Raw genomic sequence first — 22,812 nt, 5'->3', positions numbered from 1 at the left:
AGCTAAAGTCGACATACTTAGATCTACTTACTGCAATGTCTTCACTGTGGTAAGTTGATGGCTGACAGTCTCCCGTCAACTCCGTCTGCGCCTCTCCCCCTGTTGGAGTACCGGAGTAGACAAGAGAGCGCTCGGTGGTCAATTTATCACATCTAAACTAGATGCATTAAATTGACCCCAGCTGGATCGATCGTTGCCCCTGGATCCAGTGGGTAATGAAGACAAGCCCTCAGGGGGTGGCTGAGCGACATAAGTTATGCCAACATAACCTGTAGTGTAGACAAGCCCTGAGAGGCAGTAACTGGGTCGATGGAGGAATGCTGTTGGGGGTTAGGTCGGCATAGCTATGTCTCTTGGGGTGTCAATTTTTCACACTCCTGAAAGACATGGCTATGCTGAAGTAAATTTTCAGAGCAGACCAGCCCTCAGTCTAACACTGATATGTCTCATAACAAGCTGTCACAGGAACTTGACCCTGATCACCGCTATGTGCCATACATTTGTTTATTACAGTCATTGTGTAAGGACCAGGAGTTAATCGCTGCTGGCTATTCAGTGATCTCCTCATACTGCATTCACACCTCCAGAGCTCAGATGCTGGGAAGGGCATTGTCAGCTTTTCAGGGAGGGATGGGGCAGGGGAGGAAAGCCACTCACTCCTCAACTTTGCACTCCACACATCAAAGCGGCCCCCATGCAGTAGCAGTTTATTATCTGGTACAGACAATGTCAGTGGTTTGGTTTGTCATTCAGAATGATGAAGCTATCTCCCAAAGAACAACAGAAATGGCATCTTTTCAAATCCACACTGCACTAAACATAACAAATGACAATCTTTACTCAATAGAGATTGCCATCCAGGAAAGCAAGGGTACTAGAACAAGGGGTGACTAACACCCTATCACTTAGTCACACAGTTAAATAAGCAAATGTTCCATCGACTAAGACCCAAATAGGGCTGTTTGTGTGCTGACAGTTAAGCATATTGTATGTTTGCAGGACTGGAGCCTTACTCTGCATAGAAGTGAATGGGAAGACAATTCTTGTCCCTATGTTCTTCAGACATGTTCTAACAGTTATTGCGGGTAGAATTATGGGTAAATGTATTTGTGTTCAGGTCCCTTGTGTGAGTTGTGCAGGAATCCAAGTCAAGCTCCTCTGATCTCCTTCCACTTTCAGCACATACTTCACTTCACTTCTCCACCTTTCCTGTATGCTTCAATCCAGCCCTGGGGTCTGCGATGAAGGGGTTGGACCTGAGTCCTGGTTGCCCTGCCCCTTGTCCAGTGACTTACCCAGTGCAGAGTGGGGGTAAACTGTTACCAGTGAGAATGGGATCAATTCACATCCACTTTGCATTTACACTGCACTGGTGTAAATGCTGAACAAGGTGAAGGACAATGAGAATCAGGTCCTGTGATTGAAAGGTGGCACAAAGGAGCCAGCACGATGAAGACCAGAATCAGGGCCTAAGACTGTATTTTATTTCTCTGATCAAATATGCAGCAATTCCAACATCATAAACTTCTGTCCTTCTTTTTTTAAACTCAGGCAGCAATAGCAAGATACTCTGGTTGGCAAATTGCATACATATTATGGGGTACGTGCCAAGCCTTCAGCATAAGCATGCATTCAACCAAAATTAGAGTGGTTGCCCTTTTCCTCTGTGGTAAGAAATGTGTTTTCTCTTTTCCAGGTTATTTGATCATTCATGTGGTGCAGTTTCTGTTTGGTGTAATGATCATGTACAGTTTTGTTTTGCCAATACAGCATGGCCAAGGGCTGGAAATGGCAAAAGGTTTGGGAATTGGAATGTAAGTGCATTTTTTTCACACGTTCCTGGCGTTAGCTCACTTTCTTTGCGCTGATTTAGAGTTATAGGTCTATAAAATAACACGAGGTACCTATCTGAAAACAGGTTCCTGTGACAGATATAGGCTATGTCTACACTACGGATCTTACAACGGCACAGCTGTATTGCCACGGTTGTGACACCATAAGGTCTCCTGTGTAGCTGTTCTTTGCTAGCAGCAGAGAGTTCTTCTGCCAGCATAATTAAACCACCCCCAACAAGTGGTGTTAGTTATGTTGGCAGAAAAGCTGCTCCTGCTGACGTAGCACTGTTCACACCAGCATTTTTGCTTGTGAAACTTATGTAGGTCGGGGGGGAGGTTTTTTTCTTGCCACATAACATAAATTGTGCATTTGTCTTAAACATAGCCTCAGCAGCCCTCCACTGAAGATGTGCCATGCAACCTTTCCAAAGGTCAGCAGATCTTTAAACTTGTTTTCCCTGTGGGGAATTTTTGAAAGGTTTGCAATCTAAGCACATTGTTTGTTTTCCCATCTTAAGGAGAATGCTGACTATGAGGGGACTGGCTGACAATGGGTAATCAAAGGGTGAAAGCACATAAGAATAAAAAGCTGTGCCAAAATGCAATCCATTGTCCACAATGTTCCACCTTCATCTCTAATGCGGACAAGGAGGTCCCAGCAAGCATTGCTCCATTTTGATCTAATGTCCTGACTGCTCAAATAAAGGAATCATTCTATGCTGGGACCGGCAATCTCCCTGGCCCACATCTCTGCATTAAATATCAGGCAGCCACACTCTTCCCTTAACAGTGTCTCTCAGCCTCCTAGCAAGTTGCTGGCACTGTCCTCAATTTGGCAAAGATTGGTTATCACTGTTTCAAGTCTTCATAAGATATAACAACTGATTCCACTTTCTGAAGGCAGAGCCACCAGCCCACCTATATGGGTCTAGGGTCTGCCTTTTTGTTGCCTGGCCAACTGAGCTCTTTTCCCCACGATCTCAGGAATCAGGGTGTCAGAAAAGAAAAATTTGAGGGTGGAGGGGAGCAAATTGTGTCAGCACAGGAAAAATTAAATATGACTATATTATATCCTGCAAAGTCAGGGGAGGTGGGGGTGGGCATGGAAGACATAATGGAGCTTATAGACCTATAAAAAATCTGGGAGGGACAAACCAAGGTCTGGGGATGGGGGCAATAGCCTACAGGATGCTATTAGTTTCCTGAAGCCACTCACTTCCTGGAATCCCAGAAATCTTTGCAGAGGGCGGTCCTCTTTTGATTTATTATCTTCAGCCAGTTGGTGACTACAGACAATAAGACCAGTAGCCACTGAATTAGAATAAGCAGTTATTTAAAAAAAATCATTAAAAGTCTTATTCTGTGAGCATTGTAAAGCAGGAGGAAGATTTTATTAGAATTAAAAAGGACTCCTAGACAATATGTGCACTGATACTAGGTTGGATGGATATTACATAGGGCACACCGCCTCTGTGCTCCTTTTGCGCTCTGAGAAGGACAGCTAGATTCCGATACCCTCGTTCCCATTGGGCCAGATTTTCTGGTTTACTAAGGCCACTTTGGGGCTTGTGGCCTTAAAACTGCCAGAGATACGCAGGAAGAGAATTCTCCCTGTGCAAGTGAGCTCTCCAGTGGGGTTAAAGGTGGTGGACAGCAGTTCTGATACCGATTGTGCCAGCTGCTCACCCCCACCCTCAGCATAATATGAGGAAGACAGTGTCTTAGTGGAGCTTTTGGGGTAGGAGGGAGGTATGGCAGAGTGGAGCTTTGCTACACATGATTCTCCACTGGCCTATGGTCCCTGAGGAAACGTATGGTGGTTGCATACATTACTGCTGGTCCTATGCAGCTTTTCTTGTGCCAAAACCAAGTGCCTGAGGATCAGGGAGTGTCAACTGGTTCCCTGCAGCCTCCCCCGTTCAACTGGAGAATCTGCCCCACTGAATGGCATCTTACACCTTGAGCAGCCCCTCTTCAGCCAGTGGAGCTATTTGTGGTGAGATACTACCCCATGTGTAAGGGTATCACAGTCTGGGCCATGCAGAGGGTTAGGAAGAAATTCTCCGCAGGATAGAGCAGTGGTTCTCAACCTTTTTTCATTCACAGACCCCCATGAACAGAATGGAGGCGCAGACCCCTTTGGAAATCTATTCTCTTTATATAGAGTTGAATTCTGGTCTGTCAGTTTTCAGTCTAAGTCCTTTGCAGACCCCTTAGACAGACCCGGGGTGGAGGGCTGTAGACCACAGGTTGAGAACCACTGAGATACAGCACAGGTAAGTGCATGATGGCAGTGCAGCATCTTCCTCTACACCTGTGTGAAGTGGGCGTAAAACCCTACAAAGCAGAATGGTGGCATTTCACGCCTGCTTTGTTCTTCCTTTGCACAGGGCAGTGGGGAATCAGTCCCAGGGGCTGGCAATCAAATGCAGGTCTCTCCTCCCATCACTCAGGGGCTCTAACAGGCTATATTCCGAGTCCCTTTCACAACAACATCCATATTAAAAGGGTCATTTCTCTTTTCCTTTTCTATTACAGTCTTACAGTTGGAATTGCCACAGGGCTCATGATAGTACAAATCAAGATTGCTGCGAGATTTTTCCTTCAGCCAAAGATCTTGCCAGATGATAAGCAGAAGCCATTAGCTCTCAATAACAGGTGAGTGGTAGGAAAGAAACAGCCCTTATGGTTTTGCATCCTCCAGACAAGGATCTCCTACTGCATGGGGCTATTCATACAAAGGGTCTGAATTTCAAACACCATGCGACTGGGAGTGTGTGGAGATCTGGGCCAAATCCCAAAGTAGTAAGGTGGTGTAAGGTATGCAGTGAGGAGCGGGGACTGTAAGTGAGGCTACAGGGTCTATTGTGCTCAGGTCAGCAAAAGGGAAGAGGGGGAGTGGGCCCTAAAAGTCTCCCCTCATCGAAAAATTGCAGTCCTTATACTTCGAGGAGTGCAAGGGCTTTGCAAGTTCAGCACCAAGAATCTTAGGGTTGCCAACTTTCTGATTGCAGAATAACAAACACCCTTGCCCCTCCCCTTCTCCAAGGTCTCACCCTCCTCTCACTCCATCCCCCCTTCATCACTCACTCTTCCCTACCCTCGTTCATTTTCATTGAGCGGGGACAGGGAGTTGGGGTGTGGGAAGGGGTGCAGGCTCTGGGGTGGGACTGGGGTGAAGGGCTTGGGGTGCAGGGAGGGGTTCCCAGCCAAGAATGAGAGGTTTGGGGTGTAGGAGGGGGCTCTGGGCTGGGGCTGGCGTGCGGGGTAGGGCTCTGGCTGGGGGTGTATGGGATCTGGTGCGGGGCCAGGGATGAGGGATTTAGGGGTGGATCGAGATCTAAAACCTTTGTGTCTTTGGTCTATTTGTTAGTTCCCTGTGAGCTGCTGTGGCACACTGAAGCCTCAAACCAAAGCCATGATTGGGCAGTGGGTGTGAAAGTGGGTTTTTCCCTCTTTTGCAGGAAAGCTTTCCACAACTTCAATTACTTTTTATTCTTCTACAATGTGCTCCTGGGCTTGGGGGCTTGTTTGTTCAGACTGCTTTGCAGTGTCGTGTTGGGAACTTGGCTGATTGCACGGATAGACAGGACTATAATGCAGAAAGGGTATGAAGCTGCTGACATGGGTAAGTGTACGAAATGTCAGAGCACTGCATGGATGGCTTATATGGGGATTTGCTATTTGGTGGCTCTTTCATAAAGAATATTGGAGCTTTTCAAGCAAACATCTGATGTATCTACAGGGAACCTCTTCATGCCTAACACACCTGCAAAGGAGCAAGGCAGAATATAGCACAAGCCATGCTCAGGCTGTACGTGGCCAAGGCCTTGGCCTCCATACATGTATCTGAGAGCTAATAGTGTAACTAATCCTGCTTGTTTGAATCCAAGATCTTCCATGCTAAAAGCACAAGCCTCTAGCACCTGATTGCTGTAACTGGGAGATGCTGCACTCTTTAACCTCTTCCATTGGTCAGACACTAGAGGGGGGCAAAGACCCCTCATCTCCTAGGGTGGTTTACAGTAGCAGCCACTATGGCGAGCACATGATGCTCCTTCTTGGAGCACTGTGCAGCAAGCTCTGGCTCCATCATAGGTATTATGGTGTAGAAAACAACACAGGCAGAATAGTTCAGTTACTCTACTCAGATGCAGCCACTCCACTTCTCCCAGGATTTTATCCTTGGCTTTCTTTAACATTAAGCACTACACAAAGATATAAACCCTGAAGATAGATTCTGCCCCTCTGCAGCGATGGGTTTGAGCCAAAAAGGGGAAGCTTCCGAAGAATAAAGCTCCCACAGGGGAGTTTTCTTTTAAAACGTAGAATCAGTAATTTATTTGTGGATTGAACTTGGGAGTTTAGACTACAGCTGGTCAATATATGTATTGCTCCTTGCTTATTAATTTTCTGAGACCAGATCACAATTAATTATTCCAAAGGCCTGGTGTGTTCACAAACACATTTGAGCTGAGGGTTGTTTACAAACTCTTTGTAGTTAGTATTCAGACTGTCCTTGACATTCAGAATTTTTTGTTTGAATGTTGTGACTGGCCACTCAAGTCACATCGTATGGTTTCTCTTTCCTGATTGGATGGCCTAAGTTTTATGAACTACTACTGCTCTGTTAAACAAATTTTGTTTTTCTTTCTTTCTTTTTTGAATGAAAGAATCCTAATTCTTCCAGTGCCTCCACCCCTCAAAATGAGCAGTGGAGCAAGCACCACCCAACCTGTCAAAGGCTCCCTACACCCACACCATGCCCAGGGAGGACTTGAGTTGAAAAGCTTGTGTCTGTATATGAATGAAGAGCCTGAGCCTGCATTCTTTGTTCTCGCAAATGCCTACTGACTTGAATAGGAGTCTCAGGTGCACAAAGAATGCAGTACTGGGCCTGCAGTGTATAGAGAAGGGAGTTAAGCTGCATGTCTCTGGTCCTTTTTTAATGCAGGATTCAACACATGGGTTGGTATGATATTTATGGACCACTACCACACTAACCCCACCCTCCTCAGCTTTTGTCACATTCTTCTGGCCGAAAAAAAACTGCACAAATCCACCAAATACTATTCCTTCAATAATAGATCAGGTAAGCACTTTGACTGGAGTATTTAACATACATGCCACTTTACTGAGTACTCTGAGCTATTTAATTCTAAAATTATATTACTCATTAGTTTTTGAGCTACAAAAGAAAAAGAAGTGGAGTGCGTTGAGTTCTGTATTTATTTCATTTTAGAAGCCAGAGTGTCAACCAGAGCCAGGACACGGTGGTTGCTGCTCTACATCCTTCTTAACAACCCCAGGCTCACTGAACTCAGGAAGCCTAACATGCAGTCTGGTGCCAGTGCTGTGCCACAGAACCCTTGTGTCTAGCTTAGTCTGCAGGTGGAAATTGGAAGACTCTTGAACAGCTGGTGACTTGCCTTTTAGGACCTTCAGAAGATGGAGCTATACACTATGAGCAGTTAGGGCTCTCAGCCCTGGTCTGACAGGAGAGCTATGGGAATGGATGTCCAGGAGCACTTGCTGTCATTGGTTGTTGTGCATTACATGTGTTTCCAAAAGACAGCTGTGAATTGCGTTAAATCACTATAAACCCCGGCAATATTTTCATTGTTTTAAACCAAATCAAGGTGCATTGGTTTTGGCCAATATTTCCTTGACTGTGTGGGGCCAAGGACCACTCTTCTCTCATTTTGCCAAGTATGCAAGTTCAAGGGGACAGAACCAAATTTTCCCCATTGAATAAAGGCTCCAGTGAGAGTTCGGTTTTGTACTACTTTTCCTCTCACAGCAAGCACAACTTTTGTTTGTCCTAATTCCCAACTGTGCCAGAGCCTGTGCAGGGACTAATGAATGTGCAATTAAACACCGGCAGTGAGTTTGAAAAAGTTACAATCCAGTTATAAATAGCTGGCAACTGATGCCTCTTATTCACTAATAGCTTTTAGTTACCGATGAGAGACAAGATGGGTGAGGTAATGTCTTTTATTGGACCAACTTCTGTTAGTGAGAGAGGCAAGCTTACACAGAGCTCTTCTTCTTTATGGACTTCTAAGATTGATCTGGTCAGAGAAGTGAATCAGCCTCTCTCAGTCTACCAAACCACTGAACCCTGATCAGCACAGGGATGCTTATGTTTTCTTATCATGCTGCCTCACCCTGAGATGGTCAAGATGGGAAATTATCTATCACCTTTCTCTAGTCAAGCTGTTGCAGGTGGTGGGAAGAAGGTCCCCTTCTTCTGACAAGCCTATCACACTCTTTCTCCAAGCCATTCTACTTCTATCTACAAATGCCCATCTAAATTCTTCACTTACTTCTGGTCCTGTTATGCCCCTTTATGGTTTTCAGTGTCCTCTCTCTACACACACATATCTGAGCAGTCCCCAGCTCCTCAATACCACTGAGGATCTTCAACAAGTTTTTAGTGACGTGCAAACACGTATCCAAGGATGATGATTAATTCCATGCCTAAAAGTTAAAGTCTTTTGCAGAGCTACCTTTATAGTCTTAACATAACATATTGCTTTTCAGAACATCATCATGACATTACAGTTAAAAATTGATATTTATTCATCTCACAGTAGTACATGAGGCCTCCAATCAAACAAGGGCACCATTGTGGTAGATGCTGTACATAACCATAGTGAGAGGGAGTTGCAGTCCTTGAAAAGCCTACAATCTAAACAGGCAGAGGGTGGGCCAGCTGTCTCCCATGCACCCCCTCAGGGCTTATGGTCACACTATAGACAACTTGCTTCAGCTTCCCCTCTTGGACTATTCAAATAAACATCACTTCAGGCTTCTGCTTGGTCAAAAAATACCTCTCCTTGGATTCTGGGTTTATTAATATAAAAGAGTGCAAATAAAACTCAATGTCTCCCCAAAACAAAGTCCATACACAATACAGTTTCTCTCTTCCTCCTCCCAGGCCTTTCTGCCTGGGGTCTTTGCTCTCTCTCCCCCAGGCCTCACTGTCTACTGAGCTTGTTTCACTCTGTACCACAATTTCCTGAGCTTCCACTCCCCTCTTCACTGCACCTTCCTGTTCCTTTTATACTGGAATCACCTGATTCCTCTGAGGTAGGGCTCATCCTGTCATTATGATTGACTTAGCCCCAGGCTTTCCAGCCCATGGGGCAAGCCACCCTGTTTCAATCCCCATTTTATTAATGAGGAACTGAGGCACAGAGAGATTAAATGAGTTGCCCAAGGTCACATGGGGAGCCTGTAGCAGAGCTTGACTGGGACCCAGAACTCCTGCGGCCGCTCATTACCACTGCAGGCAATCATATTGTTTATTGGTTTTCAAATAAAATTTTGCAAGTAACCTTAGATTCCAAATACTCTTTAATTGTACTAGTTTAATACCTGAATGGTTTCAAAATTTGCTTTCATTGTTACCAAAAATTCAAAAAATCTCTAAAGTAAAACGGCAAATTCACGTTTCAAAATATATATCAAGCTAAAAAAAATGCCTTTCATACAGCTTATAGAGTGTCTACTTTATGTACTAAATATAATATATTATGCTTTGTAACCAAAACTGTACAACCCCATCATATTGTTGCTATGAAAATGTTATTGCTTGTATTGCTGTTAGTTAGTTTAAAATTATGTTATTGTTGTAAAAAACATAGTAATAGTAATACCTTTCATGTCCATGCTAATCATGCATTGTCATTATATCCAATAAAAACCCCTAAAATTAAAACATCTAATGTAAAATCAAATATCCATAGCTTAATGCAAATAAAAATATAAAAATCTGTTGTACTAAAAGTGCAAAAGGGGGAAGTATAAAATACAAAAAAAAAACTAACAAAAATTTGTAAAAAATCTTAATACATAACACTCTCTATTAGCCAAAGTTAAGCTAGCTGTAACCCTAATAATGCAAAATTTATAAAAGCAAAAATTATATAAAACAAGCAAAAATAAACTGTGTAAGAAGTTGTTTGAACCTTGTATAAATAGACTGGCATCTCTCAAAAATAAAAAAAACAAAATATCAAATAACTTATGTATAAACAAAATGCAGCTGTTGTTTTCCACCTGTATCTCTTAATCATACTCTTAATTTTAAAAACCTCCTCCCACACCTTGGGTCATGGTTTATTGGCCTTTTCCGTACAATTGTCAAATAAATTATTTTTTTCTTTTTTTTCTATGTGTTGTTTGGGTAATGTTGCAATGTGCAAAATGTTTGTATAGTGCTATTACTAAGAGCTCTACTGTCCGTAAAAAAACACAATATTTCACCCTCCAGCTTAATCGCAAATTGCATAACGGCCTGACAATTGGGATTGTCATGCCCGAAGGGGGGACTGTAACAATTAGCAGTGACCCCCTAACAGTTAGTAGCCTTATAATAGCTGACAACCATTAAAAAAAAATTAAATATCTCACGGACACAGTAGCCTGAACTTTTGAACTGTCTCCCCTTATCAGTTTTAAGACAGTTAAAGCTGGTTCTTAGCTGGTTTTTGCTAAGCAAGTTGCAAAAGTGCAGGGTTTGTTAACCACCAATCAAATGCTAGCACAACCAAAGCCTGTGTATAAGTGTGTATAAAAAATTCTTGGTTTTTGTAAAGTAAAGTAAAGTTTTTTGTACCAAGGTACAAAGCTCTCCTTTCTTCTGCAAAATAAAGCAACCTTTCCTTATCCCTGTCTGGCTGTCATTGGCTCTCAGGTAGGCAGACCTGACATTTCGGTAACAGGATGGTGGTAACCTTTAAATACATGCAGTGGTTGATCTTTTAATGAGAGTCCATGATTATTGTTCAGATAAGTGGGATAGGTACAGAACGAGCTCTGGCATGTGAAACAATCTAACACTAACAATTTAGCAGAGAGTTTACAAGATCTCAGTGGCTTCTCAAGTGTGATTTGGTCTAATAAAAGGCATTTGGTATCTTCCATGGAACTGGTTCACAGCTAAATAGCAGCAGGCCTCAAACACTAAAAGCACTGCATGAAAAGATGTTAGTTTTAATTGCTAGGTATAAAATCTAAGGAGTTTTACCATAAAATGGAAGCACATTACACAGTGGAGGGACTCGTGCCCAGATACCCTCAATTCCCTGTAATATGACCAAACCAACTGCAGCTGTAGCTGATTTCCTTCCTCCCCCCCCCTCTTTTCTGTGCAACTTAGGTAGCTTTCCACAAGCCTATTCAAAGGCACCAATTCTTTTCCTTCCAGGGCCAGCAAAAAGCAGCCAAAGGTGTTATAGTATCTCCTTCCCACAACATAAACAGTGTAATCTCTGAACAGAAACCATTCATGTAGTGCTAGGGCTGCAGCAGGACACACCTGATCTACCTCTAACCTAAGCAGCAAATAAAGAAGGGGAAAGCCTGCTTTTTCTGAGGGGGGGGGCAGGCATTCCCCAGTGTTCACATTATTTAGAATGCTGGTGAGAACACTCAATAAGGCCTTCACTTGTTTCTACTAGACACCCCTAGACCTCATTTTCAGACTGGCAATGTAATGCCCAACCTTAACAGTGACTTCATAGGCTCTTGTAGCACTGGATTAACAGTGCTGACTGTTACACAATCCATGGTCTGGAAACTTAATATGCTTTAACATTGCTGGGGTCACTTTTATGAGATCATATTTTATCCACCACAATACCAGCCATTACTCTTCCTTAACATCTGAGCCTTCCCACTTCCATTATCAGAATGGATCTAGCTCCCAGTGAAACACACCTAGGCCACCCAGAAATCTCCATGCCTTCCTGTTGGCCAAATAGGGCCCGTTTCCCCCTGGAGCTTACCTAATTACACCAAGGAGGCACGGAGAACAAGAAGACGGGTACCACACCTTTATTTTCGTTCAGCTGAGCGGGTGTTTCTTCCCGACTAATGCCAGAGAAGAACACACCTTACATGGGGGACATGAGCCCCTTTTATAATCAGTAGTAAACAACTTTAATATACGTCATGATATTGACCTATAGATAACAGGTCATACAGAATACATGGATTATTATGGGGAGGGGGATATAGGATACATTTGTTGCGGATACATTCATCATTTTGAAGGGAGTGTAAGGTACATACCTTGACCTTTGATATTAAGTATTTTTGAGAATACATGAGAAAACAGCTGCATATACTTTTGTGCCAAGCGGACTAATTAGTGAATAGCTGACACGGTTAAATGTGAGACTAAATACATGTCCTGTCCTTGATTCCTAGGTTTTGTTTGTTATTCAAATCCCTAGGCCCATCTTTTGAACTAAAGCCAGGAAAAGAGAAGATGATACAGGCCTGAGAAGCAAAGGAAAACACAGGCCTAACAGGCCTAAGCCTGTGAAAGTTTGGGCCTTTTCTATCATTCCTAATACCCTTCTTTCTGGGGACCCACCTCACTACTACAGCCAGCCTAGCTTCCCACTGCTGTTACCTGTTTCTGTCACTGACCTCAGTGGATGTGTTCCTGATTAACCCATCTGTTCTCAGTTAGACCATCTGTCAGATGGAGGGGAAATTCTTGTCTCACTACTGTGAATTGGCTTCACAGTTTGTAGAGCAGAAAAAACCTTACAGATCCTGCTCGCAAAGACCTTAACAATAGCCTGATTCAAGATCATGCTGTCTGGAAACAAGCTAGCTTTCCAGAGGAAACAAAGAATAGCTAGCAAAAAGTTTAATGAGTGCCCAGTGTTCCATGGATCATTTAATTTGGGGTAATTAGATAGCAACTGTGAAAAAATGGTACGGGGGGGGGGGGGGGGGGCAATAAGTGTCTATATAAGAAAAAATCTCAAAAAACAGAACTTGTCCCTATAAAAATGGGACATCTGATCACCCTAATTTAATCCAAAGTGATTCTTCTAATTTGCAGGGTGCAGAGCTACAAATTGAAAATATAGTCCCCCAACCCTGAAAGCATTTATGCATGTCCTTAACTTTATAAGCATATGAGCAGTTCCATTGATTTCAGTTGAACTACTTGCACCTGAAGCTAAACCCATACCTAGTTGCAGGATTGGGGCTGTAACAAGTGCAGCTGGGAAATGCTATGACAAGCAAAGGAGGAACCTGACACATTGTATGTGGAAGATTCTCCCTGCGAAATCTCCGTGACTGAGACAATGCTCTTGTTGGGCAGCATAATAATGGCTCTAACTTAAAACAGAAAATTAATTTCAGCACCAACAGTACCCAGACCACCAAACAGCGGCCAAAAGACTGTTAAATACATGTAATGGTGCTCAAAGAGTGCATCCGGGGAGCACTACATTCAGGGACAAAGGGAGTGATTTCAAGTAGCATCAGAAGCCTCTCTCAGGCCTGGGCCTCAAGCTTTGCCTTGTACATGCAGTGGAAGACACCCACTAAGATTTCCCAGGGTATTTAGAGGTCAGAAGGGAGCATTATGATCATGTAGTCTGACCTCCTGCACAATGCAGGCCACAGAATCTCACCCATCCACTCCTGTAACAAACCCCTAACCTATGTCTGAGTTACTGAAGTCCTCAAATTGTGCTTTGAAGACCTCAAGCTGCAGAGAATCCTCCAGCAAGTGATCCGTGCCCCATGCTGCAGAGGAAAGCAAAAAACCTCCAGGGCCTCTGCCAATCTGCCCTGGAGGAAAATTCCTTACCAACCCCAAATATGGCGATCAGTTATACCCTGAGCATGTGGGCAAGACTCACCAGCCAGCACCCAGGAAAGAATTCTCTGTAGTAACTCAGATCCCACCCCATCTAACATCCCATCACAGACCACTGGGCATACTTACCTGAAGAAGGTTGATATTCAGGCCAATCAGGACATTTCTTTTTACTTGACTCACACACCTCTTATTACTATATGTAGAGATAGCCGCTTTGACCAGCATATCAATTTAAGAATGGTTAAGATGAGATGCAGAAAGATTCAGTGAAATTGCAGCAGATTTAGATCTCTACTCCACACACAGTGGAGTAGGAATGCTTTGAAAAGCATGTTAAGAAATATATGTACATTTCTCACTCCAACTTCCCCTTAAAGTGGATGACAAGTTTAGCAAAGGAGTAAAAGGATAATACCCTTCAAAAGAGTTGCTGATTCCAGAGGCAAGGACATTTGCTCATTTTACCAGTGCCATTATTCTCCGCTTGGTGGGAGTTTATTCCCTGCTGGGACCTTACTATGAGATTTAAACTTGTAATGCTCATGATGTTGGAGCACTTTTCTTAATAATGATGAGAAAAGATTTTTTGAAACTACTTCAGCAAAGGGGAAAAGTAAAGTAGATTCATTCATTTCACTATGGAATCAGTCTCACTGGTGTAGGTAAAAACTGACTGACACCTAATATACAGGCATTGCTCCACTCAGCACTGCAGGGCATATCTCATTTTCAAAAGCGATGTATGCACTTGGTAGCCTACATCCCATTGATTGGCACTAAAACATAACCTCTACAGCCTAGATCCTGAAAGGTATGTGGCAATGTGACAGCCCTCATCCAAGGTTGGTTGGGAGGTGGCATCACCTAGTGGTCAGGGCTTAGGCCAGTGACATGCAGTGGGGTTGTTGGTAGGGGAGCCTGATCTCACCCCATTTCCTACCACATCCCTGAAATTGTCCCAAGAGTGCCATCTGGGTAATGCAGCATGAGGGCAACTGCCTTCTCAAGTGGTATGGCCCAGCTCAGCCCAAGGCTGTCCCCTACTGTGGTAGTCCAAACAAAAATAAAGGGTATCAATCCAGTCCAGAGTTCAGAGGCATGGGCGGCAGGGAGAGTAGGCCAGGAGATATTCTGACTCCCCTGGTGCTGCCAGATGCCCAGTTGTGGGTTTGGTGGGGAATGTGGGGCGGTCACTATGCCCCATGCAGGTTCCCGGGCAGCTGAGGCAGTGATATGTGCTATTCAGCTTCCTGGGTTCATCAGTAATCTCCCTGAACTGCAGAGAGATTACTAATGAATCCAGGAAGCTGAGTAGCAAACACCACTTCCTCAACCACCCCAGAACCTGCATGGGGTATCTAAAGAGGAACCTGAGTTTTTTATAAGAGATGCTGTGGCTTTTCCTGGGCAGCTTGTGGGGGTACGAACCCAGTGCTCCTCCAAGCAGGTGGGCCTCCAGGCTTCAACCTGCCTGGGACTCCTCCAGCTAAGGGGGGTCCACTTCAGGGTTGCTCCAGGAGTAGGGCTCATTGTTCCAGCCAGGGCTGGCTCTAGCTATTTTGCCGCCCCAAGCACGGTGGTATGCCGCGGGGGGCACTCAGCCGCTCGCCGGTCCCACGGCTCCGGTGGACCTCCCGCAGGCATGCCTGCGGATGCTCCACCAGAGCTGCGGGACCAGTGTATCCTCCACGGGACGCCTGCGGGAGGTCCACCAAAGTCACCTGCCGCCCTCCCGGCAACTGGCAGAGCACCCCCTGCGGCATACGGCCCCAAGAACACACTTGGTGCTCTAGGGCCTGGAGCCGGCCCTGGTTCCAGCCACGGTGAGGGGGCAGAATCAGGGACTAGCCTCCTCACACATCCATAGGCAAGAGGAATGCTTCCCACACAGGATGTGTCTGCACCAGGCCCTTCCTTCCCTCAGGGAGGGACCTATGGACAGTTACTTAGGAAAAGGCCTGGCCTGGCCTTGCCTCTTTTCTGCTAGGGGTATAGGTCTACTTTCTTCTCTGGCTTGCCCCCAAATGAGTGGCTCTCCTGCCTTTTAACTCCTCCTCCAGTTGGTGCATTTCCTACAGATGTGGCAGAGCGGAGCTGGCTGAGCTCAGAGCAGTTCCTTAACCCCTTGTTCCCTAGTGTGGGGCAATGTAACTATCTTTGAGGTTCTAGGCCCAAGTCACTTAGGCCTTGCAATGCTGAGTGGAGCAATTGCTAAATACCTTTACAATTCTGTGCCATGTTCTCTTCCCTGGACAATGCCACTAACAGGAAAGCTATAAATGAACCGAGGAAGCAGCTTGTGCCAACGGGGCCAGAGAAACTGCTTCAGCCTTTTCTGGAGTGGGCCCAAAGGCAAAACAATGCATCAGCTATCAGCACTCTCCTCTCTTAGATTGTTTTACTGACAAAAACCTTCTACATTGAAAATGTTACCAGGGAGATGGAGTGTAAAGGCGCTCCGCAGAGAGAACACCTGGAGCACTATAAGAATATAAAGCATTATTATTATTATTTGTATTACAGGAGCATTTAGAAGCCAAAATAAGAACTGGAACCACATTGTGCTAGGTACTGCCTTAAGACAGAGTGAAAGCCCTGCCCCAAACAGCTCATAATCTGAAGCTAGGTTTGCGAGCCCTCCAAGATTGTCCAGGAGTCTCCAGGAATTAAAGATTAATCTTTAATTAAAGATTATCATGTCATGAGACCTCCAGGAATACATCCAACCAAAATTGGCAATTCTGAAACCCTACAACTTTTCAGGGTGCTCACAGCCCTCATTGAACAAAGTAGAGAATGCAGCTGTGTGACTGGTCTCCTGAGCTGTCTGTCAAGTGTGTCCTGCCCCATGATGACATCATCACAAGAATATAATGGCTGAGAGAGGGGTGGGTCCTAGTATTCCTGAAGGATTAGTAGTGTGGACATTTGGTAAGATTTGTAGCTAAGTGCTATACTGGGTCTCTGGTTCCTAGGTTCTGAGGATGTTTAGGTGGGGGCTCTTATCTTACACAGAGTGTGACCTGATGTCTTGCCTGATTGACAGTAGTAGTTAGGATTGAGTCATCAGAATCTCTTAGCCCCTTTCAGTACTTGGTAGTTGTACTTGTGTAAGCTATGTCTAGCTAATAGCTGAGTCTCCTGAGCCAACATTCCAGGGAAGGAAACTATCTGTCTTCCAGACCAGGAGGCCTGGATTAATGGTATGTTCTAGGAGACAGAGGCTTCTCTAGAGGAGAAGGGAATCTTTAACAAAGAGAACTAAATTAGAACCTGGACTATAGGAAAAAGTGTCCCCTTACCTCTCTACCTGAGTGAAGCTGTGCTATTCCCATTCATGGATGGGGTTTAGGGCTTCTGGCTGAGGTCTGAGTTCTAGCTTGTCATAATGATCTGCAGGTGGAAACACTTGGCTGAGGTGACTGAGTCAGCTGAGACTGAGGTGCTGGGTAACCAATACGTATCTCCTACAGATGATGTAGGAAACACTAAAGGAAAACCAGCCTGGTGCCTTCCCATAATGGAAATACTTTCTGGCTAGTGGTCTCACTCTCACCTCTAGGGGTGATGGTGTCAATTTATCTGAACTGGAATCTGTTTCTTTACCAGATCAGTCTTTAACTGACAATAGAAAATACTTGTATTTTACCAGCTAAATTGGCTTTAAAATAACCAGTCTGCCCTAGTGGAGATCTCTTATGTAATTAAATATCCAGGGAGACTGAAACACTACTTACTCTAGCTGTTCTAGAGGTCCCAATACTCACCAGTGAGACCATCTCAGTGTTCTCTGTGTAGTCAATGACTGCTACCTTCAGCAGGAAAACATCTGTCAGTGATTGTACTCTGGTACAAATGAAATTAACCCCTGGCACTATCTGGGAAAAGACTGAACTGGGAGGGTGACTGTGATGAACTGTGTGGCTGTCCTGGTGCTCCCCTTGGGAGGCATTGTGGGGTCTCTAAGTCTGAATAGAAGCTTTGGGAATGTGTAACGTGGACAGTTGCTGGGTGGGATTGAACCTGGGACCTCTAGAGCTAAATGCATGAGTCTCTACTGCATGAGCGAAAAGCCAAGGCCTGCTAGCTACAGCTGTAGAGCAGACTCATTAATCTCTCTAACTGGTCTTGGTGCCACTGGATGGGACAGAATACCACACCCAAAGGTGTGGGTTACGAGTCCATCCCTGGGCTTGAGGAACTGTCTGTCTCTAGGCCTGCCTTGGATCCAAGGTTTAACGCAATGGCCTGCTCTCTGTGTAGAGAGAGAGTTACTACAGGGGAACAACCTGGTCTGACTTTTAGAGAAAACAGAACTGGAGCAGCCATCCTGGTGTGCTTATACAATATTGATTGTTTCCTGTTATAGCCCCTCAATATTCCTGTTTGGGCCTTTCAGGGACATCTCACTCCATCATGTCTGTTAACGAAAATGAAACACAGGTAGAGATCCAGGCACAGGAGCAACAGGTGAGTCTCTCCTGGGGAGGCAGGTGTGCTTGGCAGCTGGAGTCACTGTTCTGGCTTGAATGTGCCTATTGCTGGAGATGGGGACTCCTAACCACAATACTAGCCGATGCTTCAAGTTCCAGTTCTCAGAATGCTGGAGTCACTGCCAAGAAGTGCCTCCTGAAGCCAGGATGAGCACGGTCACTGGTGACCCTGTGAATGCTGTCTGCACTAACACTGGCAAATCCCTTTTTCTAGTAGGGCCCAAGGGCTCCAAAAAGGAGGGGGGCATTGTACCGGGTACTGGACAGAGACATGGCTCCTGATCGGGAGAGAGTGCACTTGGAAAGACAAAGTTGCTCTGTTCCCACTCTCGCTTACAGAATGAGATTGACACAGTTCTGTTTTGTTGGTGGGCATGCCAGGATGCAAACAGCATTCCTGAGATCTTGCTAAACATAGGCAGCTATTCTAATGGAACCAGGCTTCTGGGTGGGTAATGTCTTAGGCAGGCCACTGAAACCCTGCTGACAGGGCCAGGAGGCTGCCTAGCTCTGAGGACAGTCCCCTACAGAATCAGTGGTTGCAGAAGGAAAGAGACGGAGGGGGGGGGGACACCTTGACAAGCCAGGAGCTCTTTCCCCCAGCTGACTCCCCTTTTCCCTCCCTCAGACTGCAGTAGGCAGGGTGGCTGGCCTGCCCTTGGTCAGCTCTGCCTGTGAGATGGCCTCTGCCAGCTATGCAGCCACCAAAGAGACCTACCCAGCCATCAAAACTGTATGTGAGGTGGCAGAGACTGGGGTGAGGGCCATCACCTCTGCTGCCGTCATCAGGGCACAGCCCATCCTGGACCATCTGGAGTCACAACGTGAGTAAGGGAAGGGAGGCAGAAACACTCCTGTGTGCATGGCAGGGGAGGTGAGTCTGGCTGCAGGCTCAGCCTATAGGGCTCTAGGTCCACTACCGAACTCTACCTCCAACTGGCGGCAAACTGAATCTGCAGACTCCCGTCTCCTGTGCCACTCACCTCTGCTAGCTCCTAGAGTGACCTGGCCAAGGCACTGGCCTTGTCCGGAGCGGCTCGGATGGCTGCAGCAGCTTCTGTTGGTGACTCTTGCTTAGGTACCAGTGCTGAGCTGGGCCAGCCTAGAGGGAGGCAGTGCCCAGGCACAATCCCTGGTGTGTGTGGCTGGCCCAGTTTCACATAGCCACATGCACTGACTCTGGCACCTAATGCCTTGGAGCAATACTTGCTAGAAGGCACTGGCTGCAGCTTCAGTGCTAAAGGGATCTGAGCCCATTGCAGGCACTGGAGACTCCTGAAACCCTCTAGGAGAAGCTGGGAGTGGCAGCTGGGATCTCCTGAATGTTGAACCTGGCTCTGACAGACTGGCTCCATAGCCTTGGGCAACTTGCCCAACCCCTCTTCCTTGGCTTCCCCATCAGTAACATGGGGACACTTGCTTAGGAACACCAGTCCCTCCATGTACACAGATTAGCAGCCCCACAAGATTGGTGCACATGAAGGAATTAAGGGAACTAGTTCTGTGGTTGTGTTACAGTTGCAGCAGCCAATGAATATGCCTGTAGAGGTCTGGACAGACTGGAGGAGCAGCTGCCCATCCTGCAGCAGCCGATTGAGAAGGTAACCACACTAGTCTCCAGGCTGGTCCTGGCACAGGCTGAGGCTGTGGGCCCTTCACTTCTGCTAGGTGTTCAGTGGCCTCTCTTCTGACCCCTTTTTCCCTAGGTGGCTTTGGATGCCCAAGACCTAGTGTGTGCCACAATGGTGGGTGCCAAGGATGCAGTCTGCAGCACGGCCACTGAGGCAAAGGATGCAGTGACCAGCATGGTGGGTGTGGCCAAGGGGGCTGTCCAGGAGAGTGTGGAGGTGACCAAATCTGCAGTGACCAGCAGCATGAGCACAGTGATGGGCTCCAGCATGGGGCAGATGGCTGCAAGTGGCATTGACATGGCATTGGCAAAATCTGAGCAGTGGGTGGACCACTACCTCCCCATGACAGAGGAGGAGCTTGGTTTGTATTCAGCAAAGGAGTTCTTACCAATGTGACCCTGATGTCTTGGGGCATGGCTTGGACTCCCAGCATTCACAGCTGAGCTGCCAAAGGAGCCACTTCTCCTTGAGGTTCCCTTGCAGCATAGCTTGGCTTCTAGGCCTCCCCTTGTTCCTTCATGCTGGGCCCTCTTCTAGCTGATGGAAGGAGGCTGGTCTAATGGCTTTGACACTGCTCCGTGTGCAGCTACCAGCTCCCTGGCTGGTCAGTGCCGCAAGACATCCAAACCTGCCCTGAGAGAGATTCTGTAGGCCACAAGCTTTGGGAGGTCTGAATGCAGCTGCCTTGTATCCTGGCCCTGCCAACCAGTGGTGCAAGTAGATTTTAACTCTTACCCCCAGTACAGTGATTCATGGGAGGGACCAAAGGTGGAGACATGTGACCCCACATACACAACCCCACTCCTAGACAGGAGATGCAGCTGTGCGGAAGGGATGGTGGGACAGCTGTGGGTGGTACAGCCACACTGAAGGAGCTGCTGCCGTTCTGCTTCCTTCACCACTGTGGTTCCCAGGAAAGCCCTGCAGTGTTCAGCAGGTACCAAATGTCTTGCTGGTACAACATACCAGCAATAAATGTCTTAATGGTACAGCGTACCTAGCAATACTGGCTTGCTTGCACTACTGCTGCCAGCTGACCCCTCTTTCCCCTTGCAGCTGAGCTTGCAACAACTCCAGTGGAAGGACTAGGAGAGGCTCCTGCAGAGCAGCAGAGTTACTACGTGCGTCTGGGTTCCTTTTCAAGCACGCTGCGCCAGCGAGCCTACCAGCACGCCCTGGGCAAGATGAGACAAGCCAGGCAGCGCACCTTGGAGGCCCTCTCCCAGCTCCAGCAAACCATTGACCTGGTAGGAACATGACCCTCTCCTCTTCCCTGTAGATGCTATGGGCCACGGTCTGTGCAGCCTCCTGGGCTCAGTGCCATTGGCACTGTTTGTTCCTAGGCCCTGCAGTGTCACTGCAGTAGTGCTGCCTGCCTGCTACCCACAGCTAGCTGTGGGGGAGGTTCCCTGGGCAGCCGCTTCCTGTAGTTTTCAGCTAACTGCACTCTCCTCCTGCAGATCAACAGTGCCAAGCAGACTGTAGATCAGAAGCTTCACAATAGCCAGGACCGTCTGCACCAGTTGTGGCTCCAGTGCTGCAGGGGGAAGTTTGAAGGTCAGGAGGGCCCAGACTCAGCAGAGGTATTCTCCTTCTTCTCGCCCTGACAGCCTTGCTCTAGAAAACTCCTCCATCTGTAAGGGTGACTTGCAGATACTCCAGTCTGTCTTGCTTTCTTCCTCCAGCAGGTTGAAGCTCAGGCTCTAGCCATGTCCCAGAGCCTCACCCAGCAACTGAAAATCACCTGCCTTACACTCCTGGGCAGCATCCAAGGCCTTCCCCACACTATCCAAGACAAGGCCCAGCAGGTCTCCAGCAGTATAGAAGAGCTCCAGGCTTCCTTCTCCAGTGCCAGCTGTTTCCAGGATCTGTCCAGCAGTGCCCTTGCCCAGAGTCGGGAGAAGGTGGCAAAGGCCCGGGAGTCTCTGGATGAGCTACTGGAATATGTGATGCAGAATGTTCCCCTGGACTGGATCGTGGGACCCTTCACTCCCGCTGGAGACTCCACACCATGTCCTGATGAGCTGGTGGAGGAAGGAAAGAAGGTGGAGGCCTGAAGGGTTCCATTCCCCCTGCTGCTGGAAGGAATCCAACTGAATTGTCTGCATAGTTAGTGTGGGCTCTCCTTGCTGAGGCCATGGTTCTGCTTCAGCAGATGGACTGATTTCAGCTCTTCCTTATTCAGGTTCTTTAATTCTGCAGGTCACATCCCCAGAACTGTTTATTACTGGTTACAGGGTGGCATTGCTAATCATGCAGGACTGCACCCCTTACAGGGCTAGTCTGCTTCTCTGAGGACATGGCTTGTGACCGACATACAAGTGTGTTTCTCTGTACTTGGTTTTTTCCTAGCTCTTTGTATTGTATAAAACTAGGGTTTAACTTGACATTAAACCTCAACTGCATTCAAATTGCTGTCTGCTTAATGTGATCCCTTCCCAGTTTGTGCATTATACAAACATGTACAGTACAGGTGACCCATCTTCCTCCTTCACACCCATCCACCCTCCTTTTCTCTGGCAGGGCTCTAGAATGGTTGAGCTCATCTCCTGGGTGAAGGCATCTCTTCAGGTGCCTCCATATGACATGCTTCCTTTGAGACTTTTTTCTCAAATAGGAGGCAACAGCCCGTTGGAAACACTCATCTGGCTTCCAGTGGGTAGCAAGGCAACACTACAGCCTCTGAGATTAAATAACAGAGGGAAAGACCCAGGGTGTTAGAGCACTATGGCCTTGAGAGGAAAGGAGGTGGAGAACAGAACCTGCTATTGGTAATGAGCAGAGTTAAAAGGGTAACTCACAGTGATGTGAGACTGCCAGGCCTTGCCTCTCAGGGCCACCCTAGGCCAATTCAACCAATTCCTCTGAATCAGGCCCTGCCCTTGAGAGGGCCCCATGCCCAAGCCCCAGTACAGCATACGGGCAAGAGCCAGTGCGCTGTACTGGAGTGGCCTGGCTTCCCCAGGGGGCAATTTAAAGGGTCTGGGGTTCCAGCCCCTGCTGGGAGCCCCAGGACCTTTAAATTGCTACCAGAGGCCCACTGCTGGAGCCCTAAGGAAGTGCTATGGGGCTCTGGGGCCTATTTAAAAAGTGCAGGGCTCCTCCTGCTTCTACTGCCCTAGCCCCTTTAAATAGCCACCAAAGCCCCACTGCTTCCCTAGGACTCCTGTGGCTATTTAAAGGCCTCAGGTGGTAGAAGCAGGGGGGCCCTG

The 22,812-nt window shown here is 46.8% G+C and overlaps 1 protein-coding gene across 1 annotated transcript in view; it reads left to right on the top strand.

Annotated features, from left to right (window-relative positions):
• The window catches only part of LOC115653490 (stimulated by retinoic acid gene 6 protein-like), a 49,948-nt gene extending 28,291 nt beyond the window's left edge, over window positions 1-21,657 (top strand). The window contains exons 13-24 of the mRNA XM_030566851.1: window positions 1,552-1,600; window positions 1,697-1,814; window positions 4,374-4,493; window positions 5,300-5,463; window positions 6,790-6,927; window positions 17,876-17,946; window positions 18,598-18,793; window positions 19,488-19,570; window positions 19,676-19,961; window positions 20,657-20,847; window positions 21,061-21,183; window positions 21,289-21,657. Of these exons, the coding sequence (XP_030422711.1) occupies window positions 1,552-1,600; window positions 1,697-1,814; window positions 4,374-4,493; window positions 5,300-5,463; window positions 6,790-6,927; window positions 17,876-17,946; window positions 18,598-18,793; window positions 19,488-19,570; window positions 19,676-19,961; window positions 20,657-20,847; window positions 21,061-21,183; window positions 21,289-21,657 (1,908 nt within the window). The remainder of the gene's footprint in view (window positions 1-1,551; window positions 1,601-1,696; window positions 1,815-4,373; window positions 4,494-5,299; window positions 5,464-6,789; window positions 6,928-17,875; window positions 17,947-18,597; window positions 18,794-19,487; window positions 19,571-19,675; window positions 19,962-20,656; window positions 20,848-21,060; window positions 21,184-21,288) is intronic.
• Window positions 21,658-22,812: the final 1,155 nt, after the last annotated feature.

Source organism: Gopherus evgoodei, chromosome 6 (genome assembly GCF_007399415.2).
Source record: "Gopherus evgoodei ecotype Sinaloan lineage chromosome 6, rGopEvg1_v1.p, whole genome shotgun sequence".
In the NCBI taxonomy this organism is placed as follows: domain Eukaryota; kingdom Metazoa; phylum Chordata; order Testudines; family Testudinidae; genus Gopherus; species Gopherus evgoodei.
The sequence above is the reverse complement of the archived record's forward strand: the minus strand, read 5'-3'. Positions and strand labels throughout refer to the sequence as shown.